The sequence below is a fragment of the Mesoplodon mirus genome, assembly GCF_964341445.2.
Source record: "Mesoplodon mirus genome assembly, chromosome: 11".
Taxonomy (NCBI): Eukaryota; Metazoa; Chordata; class Mammalia; order Artiodactyla; family Ziphiidae; genus Mesoplodon; species Mesoplodon mirus.
This window is the reverse complement of record NC_138987.1, coordinates 100,966,929-100,985,144: the sequence shown is the minus strand read 5'-3', so window position 1 is coordinate 100,985,144 and position 18,216 is coordinate 100,966,929. Positions and strand designations below refer to the sequence as shown.

The following is an 18,216-nucleotide window of genomic DNA, read 5'->3' as shown; positions in this document are numbered from 1 at the left end:
GAAGGTATTTTTTTCCCCCTTAGAAAGACTGATTACTTCTATTCAGGCATATTTGGAAAACAGGACTGAGCTAAAATACTTTTTTTCATTTCAAAGACAAGTTGTTTCACAAAGAAATAATTTAATGCCAGTTAAACTTTGATACATCACTGTTCGTGCTTTAAGATGCCCTGTCTCTCTGCAAAATTTTGTAGTGGAGTTTCTAAAATTAACTGGCTGTGTGCTCTGTTTCCAGCGGGCTTCCAGTGGCATGTAAACTTCATGGTTATTAATATCAAAAGGAGCCACTAGAAATTCGATTTAATTCTGTCCTTTAAATTTCTCCCTCTTTTGAGAAGAAATTAAAATTTCCATGGCAACACGCTAAATTTGAGAGGTCGGCCTTACCTTTTCCATCACGCAAATCAGGTGGGTGACCGACAGGCCGTTAAATGGGTCTGTTTTTAGGCAAAGTCCACACCCGGGAGTCAGTCCCGCCCTGACCCCAGCGTGCAGTTCTCGACCCGCGGCCGTCACTGCTCCCTGTAACCTCACACCACAGGATGTGCCCTATTCGACACAGCCTCCGCTCACGCATCGTGGGTGAACAAATAGGAGGCATTCAGCTGGAAGACAGTGCACAGCTTCGACACTGGTGCAGAGCTTTAGCAGACTGATGCCACAATCACATCTACAAGGGGCTGGGACCCCATCAACCCCACTCTGTAGCCAGGGACAAAAGCAGCTTAGGATTACTGTTCTAAAGCTGCTCGATCTCTTCTTTTCTATTTTTATTTCTCAGTGTTTATTCAGTGTTTCTTTCTTTTACTTTCCATGTCTGCCCTCATCCCGTTTTCTCCTTGTTTCTTTTATTCATGGTTTTTGTCTCCTTTTAGCCTTCTCATTTTCTCTACTGAACTAAAAAAATCACGACATGGAAAAAAGAGAACCAATGGATTTTACAGGCAACAGTAAACAGAGAGTGGAGCACAGGAGGGGAACCTACACTAATTCATCTAATGGTCCTTTTATTGAAAAACTTAGGAGGTTGTGACCCACAGTTCCCCAGAGACAGCTGACTCGTCAAGGATCCTCATCCAGATATCCCCAACTCAGACTTCCTTTCCATGGTCACAATCACGAGTGGCCATCAGTTCTGTGAAATAACAGATTCCCCTTAACCCTCTCCCTTCTGAACCAGCCGTTTCTGATTCTTTGGCAAGTTACACTGAGGGAAGAATAAAGTGGGGCTTCCTTCAAATGGTAGCTCCTAATATCTACTGAAGAACCAACCACTGTTAAGAATCTTGACTCTGAACCCTGAATTCTCCAAGGCAGCTTCTACTGCATCAACCTAAAGAGCAGCTGAATTTTGTGAGGGTGTCGCCAGAGCTCAGGTGAGAGGCCTACCTGTTCCTGGGTCATCTTCTGCAGCTCATTCTCCCATGCTGCCTGGTCATCGTCCAAGTTATAGGAAGCTGGTGGAGTGAGTCCTTGAAGAATCAGGGGGTCTCGGTCATGGCAGAGGGCTGTCAGGTGTCCAATGTACAACTTTAGTTTGCTTCTGTTTTGGTCAAGTTCTAAGAGGGGCTGGATGATCTGAGGTGAAAAAAAATGAGGAAAGTCAAGGTCAATCTGAAACAAGAAGTTCCAGTCTCTTTATGCCTCCCAAGGCAAAGAAACGGAGCAAGACTAGAGCTCTTGTAATAACTACAGCAATCTTCAGGATTGTAAAGAGAAGCAGGTCCATACACCTGCACGTGTACACAGTCACACCCACCCACTGTTCTGGGGGCCGCGTGGGGACCGCTGGCATGTATATCAATGCGAGATGCAGTTCTGACTCTGGGCTGGAGATCAAGCACAGGGTGAGCTTGTTTTTGCAGAGGTGACATTCCTGATTCAGAAAGACTCCAGTTACTTCACAATTGCTCGTCCCATCTATTTACAAGGAGGTTACAAAAAACCGCTAGTGATTCACTTTGTTATGAAGCAGAAACGAACACCCCATTGTAAAGCAATTATACTCCAATAAAGATGTTAAAAAAAAAACCCCAAAACTGCTAGTGAAACGTGCTCATCTGAAAGCCTGATGCCACATGTTGCGTGTGTTCCTTCACCTCCTGCAATGGAAGGAAGGGTCTGCCTCCTGAGAAAGTGCGTGTTTTTCTCGGCCACGAGATGTGGTGAGTGAACTCATGACTAGATCTGCCTCCTGGCTGGAGCTCCCTCGTTCACTGGGCCGAGGCCATCTATCCTCCTTTTAATGGGTGACAGATAAATCCTTACACAACGCCAGACCCCTGAGCCTGAGCCCGGGCCCAGTGTGACGCTGGGTCTCTTCTCTTGAGTAGCAGTCCTGCGCTAACTCTGTTTTGTGTCCCCTTTACCCTGGATGGATAACTATCACCTCGGCTCCCTCTGAAAGCACATCAAAGGACAGATGACTTCATCGGGCGGCTCTCGGGCCCGATGACTCTTGGTACTGGCGAGCCTGAGGGGCGGAGGCAGAGTGGGCCGGCTCTCCAACGCCGAAACGCTGGCACAGCATCTGCCTGACACACAGCAGCTGGGGGAGCCGCCAACCCGCCAGATGCTGGCAGGTCCCAAACGTTCCCAGGGCTCACAGGCAGGGTCTGCACCTGCTGTGTGTCACCGGGCTGGCACTTTTCACCAGCAGGACACCTCTGACCCACCTAATGAACAAGGAGCTCACTAATCTTCAAGTCAACAGAAATAAGGCCTGGTGTTACTTTCAACAGTGACGCTGATTTCTTCCTGGCCTAAGAGGACTCCCCTGCTGCTTTCCTTTTAAGAGTTTCTAAAATAAAGTTTTATGTTTTTTATTGTGAAATCAATGCATATTTTACTCTGAAAAGTATGGGAGAAAATATAAAAGAAATAATAAATAGCCTATAGGTATTCCACCAAGAATACCACTTGCAACATTTTGCTGGTTTTCTTCCAAGTCTTTTTATAAACTTACATAAATCAACTTTTAACAGTATCATACTTCACGTTTTGCTTAATACCCTGTTTATCCATTTAGTGTTATATTGTGAGTACTATTCACATTACGTATTCCTGGAAAACATGATTTTTAATGGTTGCTTTATAAATATATCACATTTCCTCTGTTTCTAATACTATTTCCATAAAATAGTTAAGAGAGGGAACAGCCAAGGCTTAGTGTCTAAAACAATCTTTAACTTACTAGAGAGATCAGAGTTCAGAGTTTAGGCCTACGTGGTATAATACAATATAGAAATTGGAGCCTGTCTAGACAAACCAGAGAAAGTGAATACATTCAGCATTATTACTGTTTTTAAAACACACACACACACACACACACACACACAATTCTCTAAGGATAAAGGTTACACATTCAGGGGCTGGGGTGGAAGGCTCTGGGCTCTGTAAGGGACCCCTAATCAGCAGGCTCGTGGTATGAGTCCTGTGTTACCTGTGGTATCAACACTGCCAACCACAGAAGGACGAGACTGTTTTGCAGAGGATTTGGAGAGTGGGGAAGTTGGATAGATTTCCACAGACAACACTAATCTCTCAAAAAAGACTTGTATTTTATTCCTGGCCACAAATGCACACAGTGTAGAAGATTTAGAAAGAGTTCCAAAGCAGAATCTTTAAAGGCAAGTTCAAGGCAACTCCTTTAAATGCATGTTCACCTTGCACATCAATATCCCAACTGTCTAGCCATGGCTCTCCTACCACACCTCTCATGCCTCCGAGCACTGCAGCCCTATTTCATTTCCTTTTTTTTTTTTTTTTTTCAGTATGCGGGCATCTCACTGTTGCGGCCTCTCCCGCTGCAGAGCACAGGCTCCGGACGCGCAGGCTCAGAGGCCATGGCTCACGGGCCCCGCCGCTCCGCGGCACGTGGGATCCTCCCGGACCAGGGCACAAACCCGCGTCCCCTGCATCGGCAGGCGGACTCCCAACCACTGCACCACCAGGGAAGCCCTCCCATGTTTTTAGCTTGGCCTCCTCTAGCTTCTTTCATGGACACATTGATTTTAAAAAATCACTTTGGGGATTTTCATTGGATTTGTGCAACTTACTCCCATTCTTTGTGTGTGTGTCTGTGTATAGTTGCCATCATATCTGGGCTGCAAGGCTGAAAGAGCTGGTATCTTAGGTAATTACTGTTTGAGTTGGAAAACTGACATAAAAAAGCACGAGCACTGAGGAAGAAGACAATGTGATAGATGGTGGTAGTGGAGAGGTCAAATGTTTCACAGTAAAATGGAATCTGGAAAGATACTACCTCACTGCTGAATGACTGGGAATGAAAAAGTGGACTTTTTAGGTCCCTGTTCTTAATCAGAGATGAATCTCAAACTGATTTAAATGTATTTCATGCTGAGGTGCTGACAGATTACAAAATATGTAGTGTTTTGCACTCTGAAATTTTTCAAAGTCCAATTGAAAAGTTAAAAAATGATGGAGTTTGAAAAATTTTTCAAGGATAAAAATTCATTCCATGCAATGACCAAGATGCCCTTTCTTCTCATGTCAAAAGGAGTCGCTTTTTTAAAACAAAACAAAAAAACTATAGCGCTTACTCGGTGAAAGTGTATGAAACTGCCCAACCAGCACAATTCTCAAATCTATCCATCAAGGAAAAAAAAAAAAAAAGTCACCGTAGCCTCTCTGGGACACATTTAACCATGTCAATCACGTGGGAAATGTCCTTATCTCTTCCTTCTCCCCATCTAACTTGGGCAGGCCACTCAGAAAAGAAACTGCATTTCCCACAAGGTAGAACTGCCACTGCCTAATCTCAAGAGGGGAGAGGGACACTTGCCAAGTAGGAAGAGAACGCCTTACAGGATCCAGAGGTTATGTCTTTTGTCCACATACAACCTCAGTACATTGGCAAGAGGTCCTACCAAAAGCTGTCAGTAATGCGGTCAGACCACATCAGTCCTACAGCTATGCAGAATTAGAATTACCTATCTTTTTTTTGGCATAAAGAAAGTTAAAAAATGAACTTGTCAAGATAACCTCTGCTTTTATCAAATATAATGCCAAAATGTCAATATCCCCCCAATCCTACACTTACCGAGCTGTTAAGGAAAATAATTTAAATTATAAAGGGGAATGAGAGCTTTCTGGTTGACTTACTGAAAGCTTTGTTTCTTCTTGCAAGGATTTATTTATGTATCAGACCCTCAAATTGGCTTCAGAGGCCAGCATTTGACGACACACGGTGATGGAAGACAGTGACCTCCGGAAGGTGTTTATTTTAACCTCCCTTCCACTTGAGCAGGTTAGATGGCTAGAGATCTTTTGGAAGACAGACCAGCTGCTCCTCTATTGTTCGATACAGATTGCAGCTGAAAATTCTACAGCATCCCATTTCTGCAACCCATTTATCTAAGACACGGGAACACATGTTCTCGGACCAGGATGGGACGTTCAGCGAAAGGCCCCTCCAGTCAATTCCATGGTCTGCCCCCTTCTCCCCACTCCACTGTTTCTGTACTAGATCTTTAATCTAAGTATAGGTGGGTTGGTTATGGCACATTCTGGGAGCTCATTCTGAGAGGAAAGGTATACCCTGAACTGAATATCACTTGGGACTTAAGGCATTTGCCCTTGCAGTACTAATATTTTATTGTCTGGAAGATGCCACTGTTTTTCAAGCTAACATTTATTGATCATTTACTGTGTTCCTGGCAAATTATTTTTATACTTACTATGGTTCCTCTGTCACTACAAAATCCTCTTACTCTTCTTTCTATCTGCGGAACTCCTCGGAGGCAGGTTCAGCTGTCCCTGGATTACTGCATAAATGCCAGTAGCAGTTCTGACTTCTCACTGGGTCATCATTACACCACTGTCCCCCAGTGTAGGTTCACTAAAGAAATCCTGGAACAACTAACGTATTAACTTCCCAGAAACATTATTCTTTTAATGACATTCTTGTCCAGAGGCCTCAGCAGAGAGCTAAACTCTGAAAAGTAAAAAAGGAGGCAAGGGAATAAAATTCAATGGTCTAGCCTCAAAGTCTTTTCTCTCAAGAACTGACTTTACCTTCTTGGTTGCGGTGTGCGTGAGGATGAGGAAGATGAAGGGCGGTACTGGGTCTCTTCACAAAGTTTTGGACCTTTGTGTTACTTTCTCACTTAAATGCAGCTACTTTGTGCAAGAATGTGGTTCTTTGAACAGATATAGTAAACTGTCATGATATTTTTGCTACATTAACTAGATATACTGCATATCAAATCACACATATTGACACTAAAAAAATTATGTAATTCACTTAACAAACGTTCAGTGAATGCCTTTGTGCCACGCCACAGCCAGCTTTTGCTGGCAGGAATATTAAGAATGAGATGTGGTCCTGTTCTGCATTAAAAAAAAATCATGAAATAATGGAACTAATGTGTTGAGTGTATATAAGAATTCAAATGCATATATTCAGGATTTATCTTTGTTTTAACTTTAGTTTTGAAGTTTACTTTAGGCAGACCCTTAAATTGCTAAATCAACCTCTTTACCTTGATTTGAGGCTTAGTTTGACTTAGTCTTCACATATAAGGTTATAAAATTCAACAACTTGTTTATTCTTAGTGGTCTCTGAGATCCAACCTTTTAATTTAGCCTTCCCATTTGCAGCACAAACAGAAGGATACTCAATGGACCCCCTAAATGTTTTTGGTGTTATGGTCCTTACTCATTTGTAATCCTAGCAAGCTGAAAACAAATATGCCTTCGAGAATACCCCTCTATCTTATACTTCTCCTGCAAGAGAGACACTGGATAAACATACGCCTCTCAGGTCACACCCTCATAATAACTGATATAGAGCCAGGCTACAGAAGGGTTCATGAGATACACCTGCATGACCTTCATCAAAAAACAAACCTTATTGTTAACAATGGAAATCTGGAAAGTTTCAGCAGCTTTAGCCTGAGTTTGTGCTTAGTGAGAGAGCTACAGTCTTTGGAAAAAAAAAAATCTCTTTTAGGGGGAAGTCAATTTCTAAAGTTTCATGAAAAGTTAAAAAGATAACCTAAAGCTAAAGGCAAGAAAGTTCAGAGCTCCAAATCCTGACCCCCACTTCATAACCATTTTTCATGTGTGTCTATTTGACTCCTCAAACAAACTTTAGAGAATGGGACCGTCTTCCATTTATCTTCCCAAACAAAAAGTCACAACAAATACAAAACCCAGAATGACATTTCTTATGCTATAAATATTTACTAAGTACTTGGAATATTAGTTCTGTACTAAGCAGGGTCCCTTCCTCAGCATCTCTTACAGATGATCTACTATTACCACTTGTTTAGTTAATGGAATAACTAACCAGGCAATCACTTAGGTTCAATTAACTTTCTCATTCCCCTCATCTACATCCTGGGGACAAAGGTCTTCTCGTTGACCAAATGTGGGTCAGGCTCCCCTGACCTCTCTTCTCAACTGGGCCCTGACTTTTGGGTGTTCATGTTCATCTCTATATTGTCCAATTCCCCCAGGAATTCTAAGTTGGTTTGTATGTGACGGGGTTCCTCATCGCCCACTATCCCCCGGGCGATGTCTGATCACTCTGCCTGCCTGAGGCAAGAATCCAGTTAGGTTGGTTTAGCCAGAATCTCCCCCTATCCCTGATGTTTCCTCCTTAGGAAGTGTCCATCCACTGACCCCCACCTGCTCCTTGGCTGTAAATTCCCACTTTTCCTTGTTGTATTCAGAATTGGGCACTGTCTCTGTCTCCCTCACTGCAAAACCCCACTGCAGTGGCCCCTAAACCCATCGGGATTGTCCTGAATGAAGTCTGCCTCACTGTTCTTTAACAAGTGAGTAAGTACCACTAGGAGTTCACGTCCAGGGCCACTAGTGAAACCGAGTCCCCCTAAAACTGACCTCCTCTGCCGACAGTTTGTGATTAACCTCTCTAGGGGAAACTTTATTCCGTTTCTCGTCCTGAACCGGTTCCCCTAAGAGTGAGGAACACCAAAGAAAAGGGGGGACTGAAACCATGTGCAAGCCCCTGTGTCTATATCCTTCGAAGTAAAAGCCTTTTGCTTTAGTCTCTCAGCCCTCTCCCGAGTCTCAGGAGGCTGACTCCAGAGGGAATGACCAGGAACTGTGAAGTCGTGGAAGCAAAGAAGAGCTCTGGGTCAGGAACCTGGTAACAATTCACACTGCACACCAGCCACACAGCAGAGCTGTGAGATATGGATAAAGCCCTGACACACATTCCTAAGCTGTTTTTAGAGGAAGCAGACCCCCACAGATGAAAACTACTGACCATCAGAGAATGCAGACCCCAGGCTGGTTGAAACCGGAAGACTGGTGATGCTCGAAACTTCACCTTGTTGCCAACCAGTCTGAGAACTGCGTATGAGCTGATCATGCATCCTGTGACCCTCTCCCTCACACACACTGCCTTTAAAACCCCTTCCCTGCAAGCCATCGGGGAGTGTGGGTTTTCACCACGAGCTGCCCGTTCTCCCTGCCTGGCCCTGCAATAAACGCTGCACTTTCCTTCACCACAACCCGGTGTCAGTAGATTGGCTTTGCTGCGTGTGGGTGAGCAGATCCAGGTTTGGTGTGGTGACACTAGGTGGCTGAGATCAATAAACATTAATCAGAAATCTTACCACATACAGAAATGCTGGGTTCTAAAAGTAAAAACTCTCTCCAAAGGTTTCAGATTTAAAGAGCTTTACGGTTTGTTAAAGTTAGATGTGTCTTTGAAAACGGCAAAAGGTTTGAAACATGAAAAAAACAGTGGGAATCATTTAAAAAATAAAATGTGATCATTTCCTCTTAGTTTTACAACTCAGAAATCTGTTGTCAATTTTCCTTTAAGCATGCATTACCACTCCAGCAAAACAAAACATCCCCTATTTCTTGACCCAGATATGGAGACAAATATCCTGTACTCAAAGTTGTAAGGAGATAGGAAACAGAGTTTAGAATAAAATGAATCTTGAAATCTGAACTACAGAGCTGCTAACTGCATTTTGCCTATTTACTCCTTATTCAGTTAAAACCTATCCTATCGTATTCGGTACAAGGAATCCTAGTCGAATAGAGAGCAGAGTGTGTGGGCCCTGCCACTGAGGGAAGAAGCCTCCTGCTGAGCCCACCTCTTCATGGCCACGAGAGCAGCTTAAGGCTGGAGGTATTGCAAGGACTTGCTTCAGTATCTGGAAACTTGTAAAATCGAGGAAAATAAGGGCATTCACCAACAAGAAGGCAGACAGGTGAGCACAGACGAAGGCAGTGCACATCAATGGGCAGTAAGTGGAGAAAACGCTGCATGAGGCACCGAAGCCATCACGCGCTGACTAGTGGAGGGGACAGGAGGGGACGCATAGTGTGCACCCTGGGGGGATGGGCAGACGAGGCACAGGGAGGTAACTATCAGCGCGACTAGATTCAGAGATGCCAGTGGCGCGTGTCAAGCAGCCCTTCCTCCCTGCTCTCTCGATAGAGATGGGAAAGCACCTTCGATTTCGTGCCTGGCTTGAGGCTTGCCTTTCCACAGTAAATCATTTACTGTATTTTAGTAAACAACGTAGTGGGTTAAATATTTGTGTGTGTATGTGTGTATATATTTTACAGGAGTTCCCCACAGTAAAGTTCCAGGGCTATACTCTAATGAATTACAAATTATGGGGAAGAAAGGCTGGGCATGGGAAAGAAAATAAGGCAAAAGAGGGAGAAGAGGGGTTCACACTTTTCGAACAGGCCAGGCAACTGAAGGCTGATGCTGAATTTCAAAGGAAAAACTGGTAGGCAGTTGGCCACAGGCGAAAACGGTGGCCTCCACCCCGCCACGCCTGTGCACACACCCGCATGCTGCGGCTGACGACACCTGCTCCGCCCGGTCCTCTGAGCTCCGGCACCTGAAGTGCTCGGGCCGCGTCAGTGCTGCAGTCAAGCACTTCTCAGCACTATTACACCTTCTTCACAAGACAGAGGGGTGGATGCGAAAAGCAGTAACACGCTTGTTGCCTGCTGTGTGGAACACAGTAATGACCTTATCAGGACAGTTCATTTTCTTCTCTCTCTAGCCACTGGGCGTAGAAGGCAGGCCAAGCCGAGCTGTGCCCGGTGCACAAAAGGAACCTCCTGACCTGGCTAGGATCTCGGTAAGTAACCACGGATGCGAGTCTAGATTACGGGGAGACCGCCCAATCGCTCCGCCTCGAGGGCCACAGGGAGACAGACGAGCAGAGAGCCAAGCACGCTTATCTGGTGACTAGGAGACTTGATAGCCTATCTGTACAAGGGCTCCCAAGCGGAGGCCAGTCTCTGGAGGAGACTCCCCTGTGACTGGCAGTTATTTCAAGGCTGGGCTACAAGCAGGCGTGTGTGCGTGCACACACAGAGAAGCTGGAGGCGCAGACACGGGCAACTGGCCACTAGTCCCATCGTGACCGCAGCTCCAGCATCACACCCCACAGCACGGACTGCAGACGCGCAGCATCTCCAGCTGAAAGCGTGCGACGGCTGCAGCTCCAGTCACTGTGTGTCCGCAGGCTTTGGCTTCCCATCACACAGTGCTTCACAGGAACCTGGCCTTGGGGGCACAGGTGGGAGGGAGGGGTCCCCTATCACCTGGAAGGCAGGGAAGGTAGACATGTACCTGTAGCTGTGTGTACACATCAGAGACGGGTATCTGTGCTACTAGAGAAAGGCCACACACAGGAATTGAGTCTCTTAATGCTGAAGTCGGAAACAGCCAGGACATGACCCGTGACAGGCCGAAACACCTGTGAGTGCGTGTAAGGAGGCACATGTATACGCCTGCAGTGGCGAAAGGGGGCCGGCAGGATGGGAAGAAAGATCTGTGCAAAGTGGCCCTTAGCCCGGAATTCAGCTTTAGGATGGCTTAGCACTCTGCTTCACTGGGAGGATGGAAATGTTTCAGAAAACCATAAAAGAGCCCTTCAAGAACAGAAACCAGTACCAGGGCAGGGGGCACCAGGGGCATCTCCTTCACTCACTCTGGGCTGAACGAGTGCTGGGTTCTGGGGGCTGGCCTGGTGCGCCCCACCTCCACCCACTGCTCTGCTTGTGCCCACGCACCCCCTTCTCCATCTCTCCTCCTGACCCACCCACATGAAGAATCTTCATTTCCACTCCACACACACACACCAGAACCGTCATATATCTAGGAATCTAAGAGGGATCTTGGCTGCTCTGACAGAGCTGTCCTTGCTGGATTTATGTCTGCCACAGTCAATCAGGAAATCATATTGCAAAAGCAAATTCTTTCTGAAAATTTTATACACCATGAACAAAACCCATGGATTAACGATTTCCAGACATCACCCCTTCCACCTTGGGAGTAATCCAGGCTTTGGGTGGAAGAAAAAGATTTGGGAAAAACAAAAATTAGGAAGACTGTTTTTCTCTACCCATTTTCTTTATTTGGGGATAAAACCTCCACATGATCACTGAACTAATCTCTCCTCCCCCTACTTCTGAAAGTTAAAATTCCTTAGCGTGACACAAACTCTGACAGACATCACCATTTCAATGTTTCTAGCTGCTGAGGTTTAAGCAAAGCTTTATTATCGGAGGATATAACAGTTACTATGACAAAAGAGGTTCAGCTCAGAAATACCAGAAGTCCTACAAATTGTGGCTGATATTATATAGGGTAACCAGCCAGGGTAGTTCAAGATTAAATAATCTGGGGCACTCCAAGCCCTTCTCCGGAAGAAGGGCCCCTGTGCCCTGATTCTCCGGATCCCCCTGATCCAACACAGGGCTCAGTAAGTGCTGACTGAAGATCAATTCTGAAGTGTAGGGTCAGAGCAGGGCGGTCCCACTGGGATGCCAGATATGGAATGCTGAGAATGAGCAAACCCGCACATTCTGACTGAGCCAGGAGACCCTGAGGGAAAAACTGCAGAGTACGGCAAGTAAAAAAATGGGGTGCGGGGCAGTCCAAGGGGAAAGTTCCAAGGAACCAGAAATGGGGGTACATCTAGACTGAAGCATGTGAGGCTACCTGATATAACAAAGAATAAGCAGCTTCTGGTATAGTTGTAAAATGACCTGATAGCGGGGGAAAAAAGTTAAGTTTGTGCAGAATCTTCGTATTGGTTTTATCTACCAGGATCTAGTCCCACCTTTTAGTACTCATAAAAAACCTATCATGCACATCGACCCACATCCAAATTTTGTAGCAATTTTAGTGAGGGAATACAAAGGATAGAGACCATGTTTCTGATAGAATCAGAGGACGTAACACTTTATGGGTGTTTAGAAAACAGAAAACGACGGACAAGTGAAACAGAAACTCCCAACTCTAGAAAGCAAGCAAAAAAGAAAAGGGAGAGGAGAACACAGAAACACCTTTCTTCACCATGTTAATCTGTCCATGTTATTAGTGCTTTCCCTGGTTTCCTTCCAGGGAGTATACTTTTGGTGTTGTGGACTTGAACAGCAACGAACAGGAGGAAAAGCTCTCTCTGTGCTTTAAGCAAACTGCCCAAATGTATGCATCACACAATTTTGGGGGATTCTTCATACTCAGTTGCCTTGTGGGCTCTAGCAGCTATAACCTTCTCATATATGAGATGCTACTGCTGACAAGAAATAGAAACATGGGGAGCAAAGTCTCTGCCATCTTATTCATCTAAGCAGTAAAAGCTCATGACACTTGGTCTGATACATTTCTGTCATTTGTCTAGCAAGCCATCCACATATCATTTCCCAGATGTGCCATTTCAAAGAACAGTGCAGAGTCATCCTACAGCGGGCACGTGTGTTTCAGACCATCCTGTGAGTCCAGTGCTGCACGTTCTATGTACCTGGAGGTTTTCCGCTTTCCCTGACTCCATTACCATGCCTGTCTCAATGATCATACATTTCTGTGCATGAGAATAAAGCAACAGGTTCACGTGTTAAGACACATTCGTACGTTTATGTGCGTGCGCGCACACACGCACGCGGAATGTGGTCTGATTGGGAGGGCCCAGGCTCCTCTGAACTGGAACTCCTGCATCGTAGCATCTCTTGCATCAATGACAACGTGTATGTTCCAGGGAAGCACAGTTGTTTGTCCAGCTGCTTGTCTTACCTATGATTAGGTTAGCTGCTTCCCTCGTGGAACATTTTTGTTAGTTAGCCATGGAATTCACTGAGGTGGTCCTCAGCATCTCGTGATCTTAACTAGGAATTTTATCTACTTGAACACTTCTCTGGAAAGAGCAGCTGTGGCATCTCACACCTTACAGCACCACACGTTAAGCAGACACAGTGGTGTCACTCTTTCGTGCCAGGGAAGGCGATGTGACTGGCTGTGGCCAGGGCCATGGCCACGGCCATTAACACGATCATTCAAACACCACAGCCATACGCATGCAGGCCCTTGGCTGGTGATTATGTTAACTACTGGGCATCTAGTTTCAGAAACTGTGGTGAAGAAAGGCTTTTTTACCCAGAGGCTACCCTTCACAGGGACAGAGTTGTATCAGTCATGTTGTGTGCTGCAATATCTTTGCACTGCATTGATGACTCTGTGAAACACTGCAAAGCCACAAAGCAGTTAACAGCGTGGGCTCTGGAGACAGGCTGGCTTACCTCTGGGGCCTGCAACCTTCTAGCTATGAGACCTGGGACCAATTACTCGGAGGACAGTATACCTTATGAGACTGTAATAATCCACGTGTCCATCACATGGTAAGCTTCTTCAATAATTATTCACCATTATTATTTCCAAGAACCTGTTTTACCATCTGTAAAATGGGAATGACAATTCTCATCCGTGTGAGCATTTGAGCACATGTAAAATGTAAGGTACTCTTTTTTTTTTTTTTTTGCGGTACACGGGCCTCTCACTGTTGTGGCCTCTCTCGTTGTGGAGCATGGGCTCCGGACGCGCAGGCTCAGCAGCCATGGCTCACGGGCCCAGCCGCTCCGTGGCACATGGGATCTTCCCGGACCGGGGCACGAACCCGTGTCCCCTGCATCGGCAGGCGGACTCCCAACCACTGCGCCACCAGGGAAGCCCTGCAAGGTACTCTTGATAACTCCAGCTGACATGCTGACCCCGAGGACACCTTAACCCCATCATCTGCACGGAGCTCCAGCAATGACCGGATGGCTACAAAATGGCACATGAAGAGATGAGAAGCATAGAGAAGAACTGGAAAAGCAACACCATAGACCAGAGGTCAGTAAATAAATGACAGTCCATGGACCAAATCCAGCATCACTGCCTGTTTCTGTATAGTCCATCACTAAGAATGGGTTTTCAAATGGTTGGAAAAAAAAATCAAAAGGGTATCTGGTGACATGTGGAGATTATCTGAAAATCAAATTTCAGTGCCCATAAATAAAGTTATATTAATCATAGTCATATTAACCTTCACTCATTTACATATTGTCTGAGGCTGCTTTCCCACTGCAAGAGCAGAGCTGAATAGTTCTGACAAAGAGTAAAGTTCACAAAGTATAAAACGTTTACTATCTGGACCTTTATAAAAAGGTTTGCCAATCTCTACAGTAGACCTATTCCAGATAACAGGGTAACTTATAATATTAGGGAGGAAATGCTTATAATTTTCTTACAGATTACTTAAGAAATAAACAATAATTACTGTTAAAAAATTCAATTCACAATGAATAGTACTTGAATTAATAGTAATATCAACACAAAACAAAACATTGGCTAAACAGAAAACTGGATTTGGCAATGGGCATAAAAAGAAAATTCACAGTTGCAGAAAGTTCTAATGAGTAAAATTTGATCTGGACAAAATCCCTGATTGATAAATAAAGTCATTATAAAGTTTAAATATGGAAAAGAATTGATACTTAAATAATTCAATAAAATAAGAATATGGAAAAAGATGGACATTTTCAACCTCACGCCTGGAAAACTGATAAAGAAACTGAATTAACTTAGTTTCAGCTCCAGCAAATATTCAGTGAAAATCCCTTGACATTGGTATAACCTGATTTAGATGTTTGTGAACAGATCAAATGTTTCTACTGAGTCAAATATTCTCAAGGTTAAACATGGATAAAACACTAAGTATATCGTTCTGAGCACAGAGGAAGTTATCTTAGCGACCATCGAGGTCATCGACACCTGTCTCCTTGCCCCACTTTCTAAACAAAAAATTCAACGCCCGGGGAGGTGACCCGGGCCGTGAATGTGGCTGGACCGAAGTCACTCGGCGTCCAAGTGCCATAGCCACCATGGAACACATGGGCTTGTGCAGGGCTGTTTATGTGAACAGTGCCTGTAGGCAAGTTACCTTTCTGAACCACAGTGGGGCTTTCAGGCTGTGTTCTCTGTCTGCGATGTTTCTGAGAACCAAGCTTCCTGGTGATGAGCACACTGGCGATCCTCCTCCATCCCATCCACTGCCACGGCATCCAGGCCGCATGGCCTCCTCCAGGACAGCCAGAAGCTCTGACATCTCTCCTGCCCACCCTCCACAGGTTGCCACGGCACACAAAGGTCATCATGACCCACCCGTGCTGGCGGCACCAGCCATGTGGCTTGTCACCCTGCCCCAACACCTGTGGAGGTTGGCAGTAAGTCCACATGTGCTTTGACATGCCTTCCTCAAAAAGTAAAGCCTAAGATGCTCCGGCCCATTCAGCACAGATGGTCTCAGTGCCTTGCGCTGAAGGAACAGAACACAGTAGAGGTGGTGGTGTGTGACTTCTGATAATGGGTCATAAAAGTCACTGTGGCTTCCTCCTTGCTCCCTTCTCTTGAATCACTCATCTTGGGTCCAGATGGTGAGGAACTGAAAGTTCCTGCCGGTATGAGCTGTGGGTAAGCATCCTGGAACGGATGCTCCGTCCCCACCAAGCTTTGGACAACTACAGACCCAGCTGACATCCTGACTGCAACCCTGGAGACACACACGCAAGAAGAGCTACCCAGCCAAGCTGCTTCCGAATTCATGACCTGCAGAAAACACTGACCTAACAGGGGTGTATTGCTTTCAATGCTGCCAAGTTTGGGGGCAATGCGTTATGCAGAAATAGAGAATGAATTCACACCCTAAGCAGTATCCACAGGGAGCTACTGAGAGTTCAACAGATTTACAGTATATCTGCTTGGCAATCGCCTACTGTTCCTTCAAGATGCGGCACAGTGTTACCTCCTCTGTGAGCTCTTGAGTCTCTGGTGCAGACCTGGGTTTTCCTATGGCACCTCGAATTATTTTTTCTGTTGGAGAAAATCCGTCCTTTATTATTTGTTTTATAGTCTTGAAACATGTGCTTCAACCCATGTACCTAGTGCAGTGTACATAGGAGACTCCCAATAAATATTTTTGAGTTAATTCTCTCATTTCAGTCAGTTTTAAACCAAACAATAAAAACTTCAAACCGCACTACGGACTTATTCTGTATGACCTCAGGACCCAGGTGTCAGTAATAGACTGTGGAGAATGTGCATTTTAGTTTGTAAAAATATGAAGTCAGGGATAAACACTCTGGTTCAATTCTGGAGGATGTAACAGTGTGAATACTAGATTTCAAATAGTGACCCATCAACAAAATGACTATGAGAATTTAAACGTTTAAGATTTTTTCATTTAATACCCAAAATGCCAAAAGAAAAATCTGAATAACTTATTTTATATTCACATGAAAAGGAACCCAGACAGTGTAACAGCTTTTGGGGTCTGCCAAATCCCTCCTCACGCAGAAAGTCTGTGATTCTAGTCTTGAAGAAGAGAGAGAGGTATACGTTCAGTGTTGACTATCTTTCAATGAAAAGAAATGAAGTCTTGCTAACAAGTGGTTTGCCTTAAAACCTGAATTTTCACCGCAAAGAACTAGCCATCTGTTTTGAATATTATAAAGACTAAGCCTCTATTTGTGCTCAGCTTTGATCTCCTAGGATAATAGGAAGACAGTGATACAGTCCAGCTACACCTCAATCAAGTGTGCTCACTTAATTTATCCCAGAAATGCTGACTGACAGATCCAGCTGGAAACTTTAGTCTCGTCATCCCAGGATCAGGAAGAAGGAGGCAGACACATCAAGGGAGAGTAGCTTTTTTGTTTTGGTTGATGATGCATTTTTGTGTCCAAGAAAATATTCCTTTAACCCAAAACAGATAGTAACCCTAAAGACAGAGAGAATGTATAGAAAATAACAAATTAGGGAGAAGCTGAGGACAAGTTAATGAAAGAAATACTGCAGAACCCTACTGTAACAAGACTGTTGTTAAATAGTTCAGATAAAATGTGAGTCAAATCATATCCTCCAAAACATAACTCTATAAAATAAAAATGTGATATAATAGGCAAGTGTTAGGCTTATCTTCCAAAACTGGTATTAAAACGGGTCCTACCACATGTTAACTGAGGGGTGGCTGATAAACCTGACAATGTATTCTAGAAGGTGGACTGGGAAGCCAGCATGTCATAACCATGTCAGATTACAGGATAACCTGTTAGGGTACAGAGTATATTAAAAGATTAAAATATCTACTACAAATGAATAAAACTTTAAATAAAATACATGTAACTTTTCTTTAGGGTAAAAGCTCACCAGTTTTTTATTTCAAAAACTATTTATTGAGCTCCGTGGGGTCTCCCCATTTTCAGAGGACTGTGAAAAACAATTAGGATGTGAAGAATTTTATTTTGCATGAAGTACAAGGATATTTTTATTGTCCAGGAAGAATGTCTGAGTCACGAATGGTACCACAAACAGGAGGAAGACGGCACTTCCTTATTAGTCAAATGCTGGTAATTGTTAAGGTAAGAACCCATGCATCTGAGAGCTTATGTTCCAGAGATGTTTAAAACACTGCAATTTTCAGTCTAAGAAATACATCAAGTGAGCCACAGGACAATGTCACCTTAAATCATTCAGCAGAAACTACAAAAATGTAGGATGTACCTGTGGAACACTGTAAACTCTGTCTTAAAAATACACTGAGAGAAAGGTCTCTCCCCCAGATTACTCACAACTCACTCACGTGGCCTAAGAAGAGGTCCCTGCCTCACTGAGCTCATGTGATCACCAAGCCTGTCAAGAATCACTTACAGCCACCGTGCAGGGGTGGTGCTCCTGCTTCTTTCTACGGCCTGAAAATAATGCTCAGGTCAGAAAACTTCAGAAGAAAGTGTCACCTGCCACCAAGGGTGCTTCTTAAAGGTGATTAGGTCTGATAACATCTGTGGCTGACCTCCCGCACAGATACCTGGGAGAGGTGTCTACACTGTTGCTCAGGCAGTACTGGTGACATCATTGACGAT

The 18,216-nt window shown here is 44.6% G+C and overlaps 1 protein-coding gene across 6 annotated transcripts in view; it reads right to left on the bottom strand.

Annotated features, from left to right (window-relative positions):
* The window catches only part of ERC1 (ELKS/RAB6-interacting/CAST family member 1), a 388,985-nt gene that overhangs the window by 30,414 nt on the left and 340,355 nt on the right, over positions 1-18,216 (bottom strand). For all 6 annotated transcript variants that reach the window (XM_082635263.1, XM_082635267.1, XM_082635268.1 and 3 more), the window contains exon 18: positions 1,390-1,578. In XM_082635263.1, the coding sequence (XP_082491389.1) occupies positions 1,390-1,578 (189 nt within the window). The remainder of the gene's footprint in view (positions 1-1,389; positions 1,579-18,216) is intronic.